Source organism: Pelodiscus sinensis, chromosome 20, assembly GCF_052426305.1.
Source record: "Pelodiscus sinensis isolate ZL-2025 chromosome 20, ASM5242630v1, whole genome shotgun sequence".
NCBI classification, from domain to species: Eukaryota; Metazoa; Chordata; order Testudines; family Trionychidae; genus Pelodiscus; species Pelodiscus sinensis.
This window is the reverse complement of record NC_143071.1, coordinates 16,946,065-16,958,705: the sequence shown is the minus strand read 5'-3', so window position 1 is coordinate 16,958,705 and position 12,641 is coordinate 16,946,065. Positions and strand designations below refer to the sequence as shown.

General features: G+C 48.9%; 1 protein-coding gene across 4 annotated transcripts in view; it reads left to right on the top strand.

Annotated features, from left to right (window-relative positions):
• The first annotated feature begins 9,155 nt into the window (after positions 1-9,155).
• The window catches only part of XYLT2 (xylosyltransferase 2), a 27,982-nt gene continuing 24,496 nt past the window's right edge, over positions 9,156-12,641 (top strand). For 2 of the 4 annotated variants that reach the window (XM_089771901.1, XM_075903751.2), the window contains exon 1: positions 9,156-9,377. In XM_089771901.1, the coding sequence (XP_089628027.1) occupies positions 9,243-9,377 (135 nt within the window). In that variant the 5' untranslated portion in view covers positions 9,156-9,242. The remainder of the gene's footprint in view (positions 9,378-12,641) is intronic. The other 2 variants (XM_075903752.2, XM_075903753.2) reach the window with 2 other exon arrangements.

Below are 12,641 nucleotides of genomic sequence, written 5' to 3'. Positions count from 1 at the left end.
ACAGTGATTGCTCAGCAGGTCTGAATGGGCTTGGCTACTGGTAACCCACAGTAACACAACATGTGGTTTAATTTAAACAGTGGCAGCACAGCATAATGAGAAAAGGGCTTTTAAAATAATAAACGTTTGTTTGTGCCTTTTACTTAAAGGGTTAGGTTTATTTTATCCCCCCAGCTGCTAAAGTCTGGGGGCTGACTGCTCCCCAACAATTTTTGTCAGTTTCCCCACCAATTGACTGTATTGTTCAACACGTCTGGGGCTTTTCATCTTCTCCCCCTGTATCACAGAGGTTGAATTCCACTGGGGAAAAGTTGGTGTTGCAGGACCCAGGAAGGGCCTGACAGACAAAGGTGAATCTCTTGTGGGCCAGGAGCTGTGAATATTAGGTGTCACCCCACCCCCTTTTCTGGGGTCATTGCCTGGAAAACCTGAGAAGGAATTAACACCAGGCATAATAGAGTAAACAACCACCACCCATATCAGATGCGGGGATTGTCACTTACAGCCAGCTCCAAATCTCTCCCCTTCCCAAGAGCTCTAGAGCACATGAACAGTTCCCCCATCCCTCTGGTACCTGCCAATTGCTCTTGTGTTTTGAGCAGACAGCAGAGGAAGGTGAAAGCCCCTGTCAGAAACCATGGTGGAGAGGTCTGAATGTCTCGCTGTCTAAGGGTTTCTAATGTGTGTATCATCATAGCACAGGGATGGGCAGCCACGAATAGTGGCCCTGCTTCACCTCAGTGGGCCACAGCAGCCCACTGGGGTTCCGCCTCCTCCATGCGCACAGGAGCCATGTACTTTACCTGCTCCTTCCCCTCCCTCCCAGCACTTTTGGAGCCTGTGAATCACCTGAGTCACACTCTGTCCCTGCTCCTCCCCCTCCCTCCCAGAGCTGGAATGCTTCCAACAGCTGATTCCCAATGTTCCAGCTCTGGGAGGGAGGGGGAGGAGCAGGGACGGAGTGTGAATCTGGTGATGTGCGAAAAGTGGGCGTAGGAAGTGCTGGGCTTGAGGTGCGGGGGGGAAGGAGGCAGTCAGGGGGCTCTGTGGGTGTAGGTGGAGTCTCAGTGGGCTGGGGGTCACAGGTGAAGTCCCCGTGGGCCACAAGCCCACCTCTGCCATAGCATCTAGGCTGCAATGTGCACAGAAGGCCAGACCTACCAGAACTAAATATGCAGCAAGCAGGAGGTGCTGGTGTGCAGAGGGGATGGTGGCAAGAATCCAGTCTTGAGTTGATGCTCCATTTACTTCTGATCCCCACACTACATGCTTCCCTAATGCATAGTGCAAACAGGACCAGTGACTGTAGGGGGCCTGTCCAACTCTTTATCAAGTGGTGTGTTGGGTCCCTTGGAGACGTGAAGACTCTGCCTCATTTCCTTCTCTGGTTGCAGGTGCCCAAGGCAGAGGTTGTAGTGCTTTGCCTCTTCCCGACATCACGTCTCCCCCCAGTCTCAAACCCATCCTGCTGTGCACTCTGCCCCTGTGAGCCCCACCCTGCTTGGCTGTGTCTACACTGGCATGAATTTCCGGAAATGCTTAAAATGGAATATTATTCCGTTTTCAGTTTTTCCGGAAAAGGAGTGTCTACATTGGCAGGCTGCTTTTCTGGAAAAGCCCTTTTTCCGGAAAAGCGTCTGTGGCCAATGTAGACGCGCTTTTCCGGAAAAGAGCCCCGATTGCCATTTTCACGATCAGGGCTTTTTTCCGGAAAAGACTCCTGGGCTGTCTACACTGACCCTTTTCCGGAACAGTGTTCCGAAATAAGGACTTATGCCCGAGTGGGAGCAGAATAGTTTTTCTGGAATAGCGGCTGATTTTGTACAGTAGAGCATCGTTGCTTTTCCGAAAATTCAAGGGCCAGTGTAGACAGCTCGCAGCTTATTCCGGAAAAGCGGCTGATTTTCCAGAATAAGTGGCCCAGTGTAGACACAGCCTTTGTGTGCTACACCAGCATAATTGGGGAGTTAATGCCACTGGAGCCAGTGGAGCATCACTGGTGTAAAGCTGATGTGCCTGAGAAGAGAATCCAGCCTAGAGGATCTAAACTCTGATTTGTTGGATGTACAAGCTGCTTCTCATGGATATTTTTGTGGGTTTGAGCCATTTGCACATTTTCTCCAAAAGGTCCTGATAGGGGCTCTGTGACTTTTCAAAATTAATTGCCACTAGTTCAGCAAGATGCCCAGCTAAAGTTCAGTAGGTTCATTAGCTAATTCCCTGAAGGCCTTGGTATGCTTTTTAGACAGATGTGCTGATCGGTAGAGAGTCAATTTTTCCAATTATTCCCTTACCTACTGTTCATCAACACTTCCTCTGACACAGTCTTTATTACTCCTGTGCTTTATTTTTCCTGTTACTTTGAGAAAGCCTCTGACTGCTTGCAGCCTTTGGCCTCAGAGCAGTTGAGGGCCAATCCATGCCCTGCTATGTCAGGAGAAGGGAGGGGGAAGCACACGGGAGATCTAAGGTTAAGCAGAAAGGCCTGAAAATATTCACTTCAGGAGTTTCTGACACATGGAGCCGATTCTGGAAGGCAACTAGTAACTCTATCCCAGATACCTGATCTAACGGTTGCTCACTGGCCATTATTACTTTAGACCAGCGGTTCCCAAACTTTTTCAGATGGGGACGCATTTTGACAATTCAGGAAGACTTGGTGACCCAAGGCAATTCAAAAATGGGGGGAGGAGAGCAGGCAGAGCCACCTGGGGAGACACTTGGTGACCCTTTTGAAATGTAATGGTGACCCATATTTGGGTCCTGACCTAAAGGTTGGGAAACCCTGCTTTAGAGGGACAGAGTGACACACACACACACACACACACACCCAACAACCCACAGATATCCCAAGCTTTGCACAAAAATCCCCTGGCTCTCTCAGGCCATCACTCTGGGGCTATGTCTACACTGCAAGATTTTTGTGCCAAAACAACTGTTTTTGCGCACAAACCCGTGGAGCATCCACACCTCAAAAGCGCTTTTGCGCAAAGAAATCAAGAGTAAAACGGTAGAACAGAAGGCTTTTTCCAGCATAGGTAAACCTCCTTTTTCGAGGGATAACTCCCTTTTGCACAAGAGTTCTTGCACAAAAAGGCAGGTATGGACGCTCCAGAGGAGTTTCTTGCACAAGAAACCCCTATGGGAAAAAGCACAGGTGCTCTGATTGCCATCCAGAGCTTTCTTGTGCAAGAGCGTCCATGCAGCACGGACGCTCTCTTGCACATGAGCACATGGCTTTTGCAATGTGCTTTGAGGTGTGGACGTGCTCTTGCGCAAGAAGTTTTTGTGCAAAAACTCTTGCGCAAAAAGCTTCTTGTGCAAGAAGCATGTAGTGTAGATGTATCCTGGGGTTGGAAAATCCAGGCAGAGGACCCATCCCTACGTGTTACTCCTTATTTGTCACCTCCCTTAGCAGCATAGCTCCCATAGGAGTGAAATTCACATTGCCCTGCATACAGGACTCTCAGAGGGAGTGGAAAGCATGAAACAGATTAGCAAGAAAGGAAGGGCTGTCAGTGTCAGCCACAGGGGACGAGCTGCACAGGTACTGCTCTGGGACAGTGGGGGATGATCCCATATATCCCTCCAAACCCAAATTGCTCCCATAAAGGAGCTCCCTTTGCTTTATGGGGGAGCACCTGCTCAAGTTTCTCTCCCCTTGTTACATACTCACCAGCTAACCTTAGCCACTACCCGGACTCATTTCCTTCTCTCAGAGCCTAAGTAGAGAGGATGATTAATTCCTGAGATTTCTACTGAGCAGTGAAAATCCACATTACTCTGGGCTTTTTATTCCACTTATATGTCTTGATCTGTAGCATGTTTCTCAGATAAAAATGGAAGAGCCAGCTTCTTGAAAAGGGATTTCTCATTAACCTGAGAGCTGGCCAATTTTGCACCAGCTTGAATCCACTTACCCCTTCCAAGGTGAGTGCTCCAGTTTGCCCTGTAATAGCGGTTGAACCTCTCTAGTCCAGCAACATCCATGGTCCAGTATGATTTTAGTTAGCTGGATGGCCACTTATTATGGGTGCGGTTGAGTTTCCTGTGGTCCCATAAAAGTTGTTTACCGCCACTAGTCCTGGTTCTCAGTGTTCTGTGCTGTTACTTAGCTCTAATTTATCCCTAAATGTCTTCTAAGAGCCCAGCAAGTAGTGGAAGTGTTGGTAAAGCAGCTAGATAATGTTGACGTCTTGCAGTTTGGCAAATTCTCTGGGGTTTGGGACCGGTCAGGTCTCCAGGGTGCCAGACTAGAGAGGTTCAACCTCTGTAGTTAGGAAAAGTTGAGTGGCTGGCTGGGTACAGAACCTTCCACCTTCAGGACACTAGTTCACATCCAATCAAGTTTCATAGTGGGTGAGATGCAACAATAAACATATGTTAACAGGGATAGAGAGAAAACTAGTGGGAGGAATAGATCAGAGAAGCACTTGCATGTGAGATGTGGAAGGGACATTTCAACTTCTTTAAATCATAGGGAACTTGGTTCATATGGACTTGTACTATAAGAAATATGGTGCCACTTTGAGGATTAGACCTTAGGCTATCCATGCTTTTCTGCACATTGGGCAGCACCTTAAGGATCCACTCTGCTAGTTCAAACCGAAAGCACTGAGCTGTTGAAATGGCAGCTCTGGTATAGTCTCTGGTATGTGCCATGTTGGTGAATTAGTGCCTACAATCACATGCAGCAGACTGTGATCACGTGTGCACACAACTCACAGAGGCCACATTGAGGGAAACATAAGGGCTCTGAATTTAACATCCTTCTAGCAATGTGTTTTGATGACACTTAGAAATCACACTTATATTTTAAGATCTGATGGCTGCTATAAATTCTCCCAGCTGAAGACAGCTGTGGCTAAGATGGGACACTTGCTCACATCCAGAGTCCAGAAGGGTGCAAACACACACGCATACACACACACGCACACACACACACGCATACACGTCTTTGCAAGTGTTTCTGTGACATCGTTGGAACATTCAGTACAGTGGCATCCTTCGCTCTGGACTTGACATGATCTATGAGGACATCATTATTTATAGGCTGAGGACTGTACATCACTGCGTCTCACTCTGCAAACACTAATGTTAGGCTATAAGCTGCAGACCCAGGCTCCATTTTCCATTGGTCAGTGGCGGTGAAAGGCAACAAGGCAGTGCACACTTGCTCATCAAGGCCTGGTTAACACATCTGGGAAGCTTCCCAGCTAGAGGAGGGAAGAGAAAAGAGAGCAGCTCCCTTATTCCAGTGCAGGCACCCCCACTGGATTAGGAAACTCAAAAATCATTACAAAGCATAAAATGTATTTTTAGGTTGCAGTTAAACACACCTTTGTGTTATAAGGGATAATCTTAGGGCATGCAGCCCTTATTCAGTAAATGCAACTAGAACCAGCAGAGGCAGATAGCGGATAGAGGTGGGATGCAAACCAGTGACCTTTCCACAAGCCCTAGCCTGCAGATGCTGCTAAAAGCAGGCCAGGGAAGAACAGAGAGAGAGAGAGCAAACAAACACAGAGAGCAGCACACATACATCCCAGGCCTGTACGCAGGGTATGTGTGCAAAGAGTGCAAACCACCACCGCACAGTCCCCCAAGCTGACCCAGCTAAGCCACATGCCAGCTCCCGGTCCCAGACCCTCCCCAGCACAGCTGAGCTGCACTCCAGCTCCTTGCCTCCCCCCTCAGCCCACATGAACCGCATACCAGCCTCCATCCCCCTTTCCCCTGTGGCCCAGCTGAGCCACAGGCTCGCTCTGTGCCTCCCCTCCTCCCAGCCCAGATGAGCTGCATGCCAATTCCCGTCCCACCCTTGCAGCCCAAACCTGTTTGGGGGAGAGAAGGTTGATTTGAACCTAAGAAATCTATCAGGGTTAGGGTTGCCAGGTGTCCGGTTTTGAACCGTACAGTCCAGTATTTGAGCTTTCTGTTCAGGAAACAAACGGGGAAAATATAAATGAGAAAATATAAATGTCTGGTATTTTCTAAGTAAGATGTAATGTAGATTGTGATGTAATGTCAAGTGTGTCCGGTATTTTTGTTGAAACCATCTGTCAACCCTAATGAGGGGTTGTTTTGTTTTCAAAATTTGAATCAAAATGTTTGAGTAAACCAAAATTAATTTTCTTCAAGTTTTTCATTTTCTTCTAGTCGTTTTGGGTATGTTTCACCTGGGCATGCAAATGTATATTTTTATTGAAATTTGATCCAATTAAGAAAACAAGCTCTGCTACACGCCAAACTAACTTTACTGTAGCTAATTATTTAAAAATTGCTTTGTTACCAGAGTGGCAGATATTTTAATGAGCAAAGCTATAAGTTTCTCCCTAATATTTTTTACATGTCTTGATGATCTTCAGAATTCCTCTCACTATGAAATGCTGCAGAATATTAATTTAAAAATACTGATGGGGATAAAACCAGCATTGAGCTATGGAGTTTTATGGTCTAATTCCTTAACTGGAGTCAAGATCAAACGGCCAAGAAGTCATTATGATCTGATGGTTGTTCAGTCATGCACTCTTGTGGAATGAGATGGTGGTCTCAATTCACTTCCCAGTGGATATGTCTACATCAGACATGCCAATTGTGCATTTCCTTCTTGCACACATCACTGGAAACACCACATGAACCTCCTCTCATGGTTGTATTTTAAGTGGTCTGCCTTTCACAAGAAACAAGTATAGGAAAGTTCTCTTCCTGAATAGAGCTAATAGGCGAAAGAGTACCTTGTACCCTATGTCAGGTAGTGCTGATTGGACCCAGTTTGGAGGAAACAGGTGAAGCAGGTTAGTGGTTTTCAATTGGCTGTTTGCAAACAAAAGCAATGAATAGCAATGAGCTTATGGAACCTCCTCACTGGTTATCCCACCCCAGAGCTCAAATCAGCTCCAAACACTGTTATGGAGACACAAGCCACATTATCCTAAATTGGCAACTAATGTCACCAAGATAAAATAGTTAATCATGCATATAATAGTGACAAGCCATAATTTCGCTGCAATGAAGACTGGAATATTGTGGAATATTGTTTTCCACTTACAATATTACAGCAAGAGCCCAGAAGGTAATTTCTATAAAACCTTTATCATGATATAAATTTTTAGTATGTTATAACAAAATCATTTTACCAGTCACTGTTTCCACTCAAATTTTTCAGTAGCCTCTCTTATGTACACTCTTTGCATGACAATGTTGAACTCCTTTATATTTAAAAAAATTGTGGTCCCTAAGTACAAAAAAGTGCCCCTCCACAGTAATTCCTGTATATGGGCCTGCATCCTATTTTGTGGGTGCAATTAAATAGCCAACAGCGAATAAACATACCTCAAGGGAGGGCTAAGCAGGGCTATCTTTAGGGCATGTGGGGCCCGGGACAACCCTCTGAACTGCCTCTTACTGCCCGTCTCACCCCCATGCCACCCTTTCTCCCAAGCTCTACCCCTGCTCCACCCTCTCCTGCCCCCATTGCACTCCATCCCTGCAGCCTCTCCCCTGAGCAACAAGACCCAGAGGGATACTGAGGGGCCTGGTGTGGGGTGGTAGCAGGGGTAGGGCAACTGAACTCACTGTGATGGCAGGAACTGCAGGAAGCAGAGTGGTCCCGCAGCCTGATCTGCCCTGCCATGCTGCAGCAGGAAGCCATTTGATCCCAGGCTCCCCAGATAATCCCCCAGGCTGCCCTGGGGCCCACGAATGAAGACCAAGCAAATCTCAATATGGGAGACTGTCCTGTCCATAGTATGGTTGGGGCAGTGGCTGTGGGGCTCCCCAAAGCACAGAGCCTGGATGACCTACCTCAAATTGTCCTATGGAAGGGATGGCTCTGGGACAAAGAGACACCACAGCTCCCAGACCCAGTGATGAGCCTTATTGGAAAACCAGAGTGGTGGTCGGGGGCAAATCCACCTGCTTCTAAAGGCTCCTCCCCCAACCTTGCAGGAGGGACCACTGGACCTGGGATCCAGATGAATTTCTGGGACAACTAAGGACTAACAGGGACAGGAGTGGACATCACATCTTCAGTACTAGGTACCCAGAGAGGGGTGCTATCCAGAGAACCTCAGATGGCACCCACCACCCCGCAAAGCTGTTTAGGGAGCCAGTGGACACCATTCAGAGGAACTCTGTCGGGCTACATGAGCGCAGAGTGGAATAGAAATAGGCCCCACAGTTGCAGAGCATCACCTTGTCCATCCTCCTCCCACCTGGTGTTGTAGATGGGCACTTTAGTCAGTGCTGAGAGGAGGCTGACCAGAAGTTCACGTGACTTTGTGGGCCTATGGACAAGGTGCACAGATACACAAAGGTGCAGCCAGAACCTCACAGCAGGTTCCGGAGGAGCTGGAATAGGGCCTGCAACTTGGTGCAGGTTCTCCCGTATGCTGCAGAAGGGGCAGGCATCGGGGACGGGGGCTGAACTGTGCCAGGGACGTGCCAGTGCTCATGGCTCCATGAACGAGCCACCAACCGATATCCGTGGCGGTCTGTGGGACCAGGGTGGAATGGAGGCTGCCTACTGGGTTTCCTGCCCCTCCGCAGGCAATAGACAGTCCCTCCACTTGAAGTTGGGGTGGGACCCAGGGGTGAGGAAATGGGTTGTTATTCCCTAGGCTCACGTTGAAAGCGCACTGGTGGCAGGGTATGCACCCGGCTCAGGTTGTGGCAGGGAGGAGGCTGGGATGCTCATGGGAGAGGGGTCAGATAATAAGGTCCAGAAGGCCTGGGGTGAGGGGCCGGCGGGGGGGCACCCTCTCCTAGGATCTGTGCCCAGATCCTCAAGCAAACAAGGGGGGGGTACTAAGGCCTCCCCACCCCCTCCCAATCCTGAGCAGGTGGATGACTGATGGACTGCCCCCCCCCCGGACAACTCCGACTCCAGCAGCTGTTTTCTTTATTACGGTCCATACGGGCGTGGCGCCCCGAGGGGGCTGTGAGCCCCTGTCTGCGTGGGGCTGTGCCTGAGCCCGGCGGAACGGGGCGCCACAGTGTATCCAGCCGGGCTGGCTGCATTGCCCCCTCCCCCTCCGAGCCCGAGCCCGAGCCCGTCAGGCGCCTTTAAGGACCAGCTGCGGGCGGGCGCGGGGGGGGGGGGGGGGGGAGAAGTGTCACATTCCCCACCCAATTCTCCCTGCGTGCTCGCGCCCGCGGGCCACCGCCACTCTGCGTGCGCGCGCCCCCGCGGTCTTGCAGGGCTGGCTGGCTGGCTCCGTCCCCCGCCGCTTGGAGCGAAGATGGTGGCGAGCGTCCGGGTGCAGAAACTGGCCCGTCGCTACAAGCTGGCGATCGGCACGGCGCTGGCCATCCTGCTCATCCAGGGCCTGGTGGTGTGGAGCTTCAGCAGCCTGGAGGAGGACGACCGCGGGGAGGTAGCGGAGGGGGGAGGCTCTGCTGGCGCGGGAGGGGGCGAAGCCGGGGGGCAGATGTGGAGTGGGGGCGCAGTCGGGTCTGGGGAGGAGCCTTGCGGTTGCCCGGGCCTGGGGACGGGGTGGTCCAATGCATTAGGCACTGGGGTGACTGATGGGGGAGGCGGTGCATAAGGATCTGGGGTACCTGCTAGGGGGAGACAGGACGCTGGGGTCTGCAGTACTTGGGGCATCTGTCCGGGGGGGATTGAGTGAGGGTGCAGGAGGCTGGGTGTTGCAAGACGGTTGGTGTGGTAGGGGCCGGGTGGGCTGCTTGGGTGTCACAGTGCATTAGTGTCTCCAAGGGTCTGACCTGGAAACCTGTGCTGCGAAGTACTAAGATGTGGGGGGGGGGGTGTTCTGAGCCTCCCACCCTTAGTTCATCAGAGTCTAGGAGCGCTGATGGGGGTGCGAAGGCCATGCATTAGGATCCAGGGTGTCCTATAAGGAAACTTGCTGTAGGGCATTAGGTCTGGGGGGGTTAGACAAGGTGCTGCTGCTGTATATTAGGCTCTGAGGGTGGGATATGGTGGGTGGATGCTGAATTTAGATAAGTGAGGGAGACCTGGCTTGGGGTGGGTAGTACCAGAGACTGGTGGAGAGGGTGTGTCAGGGTGCATTAAGATTTAGGGGACATTACAATAAGTTAAGGCTCAGAAGGTCTGATCCAGAGAAATAGTACAATATATCATGACACAGAGGGTCAGATGTAGTGAGACTGTCAGAATTCAGGGCTCTGATGTAAGAACAGGGTTGTTAATACACCATTAGTTGGAATCTTACATTTTTGAAGCAAGTTCACTATGAATCTTGTTCTGAGAGGCTGATCTGGGGAGGAATATTAGTAGGCATCATGATGACATCATAACACCTAGCACTTCTATGTTGCCTTTCTTCTGAGACATTCAAAGTGCTTTACGAAGCCAAATAAGCCCCCGCTTCCCTTTTTGATAGGTGGAGATACTGAGGCAAGGACAGGGAACTTGTTTGCCCAAGGTCATGGACTGAGCTGGCAGGGAATAGAAGCCAGGTTTCAGGATCATTCAGTTTCATCTTTTGCAGGAAGATTTTGACCTCTAGGTCGCTCATTCAGATGAGTCTGTTGATTACAAGCACGTAGATTGTGTGTCTGCCTCTTATAGCTGGTCAAAACCAGATCAGGGAAGTTGTGACCAAATCCTGTACCTGTCAGACTGGACCTCTCAACTCCGTTCATCTGAAGAAGTGGGTTGTGCCCACGAAAGCTCATGATACCATTTACACGTTTTGTTAGCCTTTAAGGTGCTACTAGACTATTGGTTGTTTTTTAAGTTTTTGCTCTCTAGTCTGGCACCCTTGGGACCTCACCGGTGCTAAACGACAGTATTTGTTGGACCACGAGAAGTCAATATTTTCTAGCATCATTACCCACCCTTGCACTGCTTACTGGGCTCTTAGAAGACATTTAATGGTAAATTAGAGCTAAATAACAGCAAGTAACACTGAGAGTCATGACTGATGGCTATAAACAAGCTTTATGGGACTGTGGGAAACTTGGTCACACCTTTGATAAGTGGACATCCAGCTAACTAAAATTATGCTGGACTATGGATGTTGCCGGGCCGGAGAGTGCCAGATTAGAGAGGTTCACCCTGTACTAAAGTTGTAATTATCTTCTAAGGTTCCACTTTTTCTTTAAGGAACAGATTTTGTAGTGTTTCTGTTGCGTGGTGGCGTGGTAGTAAAGGAGAAGTTCTAGGATTCAACAGTTTTTCACAGGCCTAGTAAAAATGTGGTCAGCTGTCCTTGAGCATTGGGTAGACACAGAAATAGTTGACAGGTCTGAGATGTTACATGAGAGATGCAGGGAGCAAAGTATTTTGGGAAGGTATGTGTGGCCTAAAATTGTCGCACTCCCAGCAGTCTAACTTCCAGCCAAGTGTGCCCTGTTGTGAATGATGGGGGTTAAGTTGATGGGTGCATGGATAGAAAGCAAGACCCCCATCATGAGCTGCATTATTATCTCCGGCTACATCTACACTGCTGGTTTTTTGCAGCAGAAGATATGCAAATCGTGCTCTCATTTGCATATCTTCTGCCAATTGTTTTTGCAGAAGAGGTTTTGCTGCTAAAAAGCCCAGTGTAGATGGGGCCATTTGTTGGGAGGAAAAAACCCCTTTTGCGCAAGATCCTTTATTCCTCAAAAAAAGAGGTTTACAGGATCTTGCCCAAAAGGTTTTTTTTTCCCAACAAATGGCCCTGTCTACACGGGTTTTTAGTGTCAAAACCTCTTCCGCAAAAAGGATCTGCAGAAGATATGCAAATGAGAGCATGATTTGCATATCTAGCCTCTCTGTGCAGGAAAATCAAGTGACGTCTGGAGCCTTTTGGCCCAAAAAGACTTTATTGAAGCTATGGAATAAATGTTAGTGAAGAAAAATCTCCTGTGATACTAGGACATTGGGAGCTTTTGGAGGTAGTTTGGGGGAGGAGAAGGGAGAGAGATTGAGACAGAATTGGGAGACAGGAATTCCTGAATTGCAGAAGGGGCTTGACCATTTGCACGTTTATCTAATGTGTGTAAAGCACTCTGAGAACACCTTCCTGTTAAGATATCCGGTGTCTGTTTTTCTTGTTTGCCTTTCTCCAGAAAGAAATATTTAGTCTATGTTCCTTCCTGAGGCCTCTTCTCTTGGCTTTTATCCTGAATCAGAACTTACCTGATTCCTGTACGTCTCTTCCTCAAATCAGACTGGGAAATGAGCAGGTTTAGCTGATGCTCTGGGACATCTCGTTAAGAAATGAGAGGAATGGCCAGCTCATTGATCTTAGGAGATGGGTGATCTGGTTCAGAAGAAGCAAAAACTCTCCTGAGCCTTGGCTCAAAACCTGAATCTCTTAGCAAGTGCAGGAGGAATTCAGTTAACTTTTCTTAAAAAACAACTTTTCATTTTCACACGCCTCTGCGCTTCCTGACCGTGGCTGGAACAGAAGGAGCCAGAACACAGAGGTATTTCTGGCAAAGCTGGAAGCAACAGAAATCTTGCAGGAGGTCCTGTACTCCTAAAATTACCAGCCAATCTTGCAGACCTGAAGGGCTTGGAGAGTACAGATCCTGTTAGTTGCTTAATCGGTTAGAACCTTTTTGTTTTCCTAGTAGCTGATGAACGTTCTGTCCCAGTATTGCTGGCCCTGCCCACCTCTGCTGTGAAGCAGTTGCAGTTGGCTTTGGAGACTTGAAGGTGAATA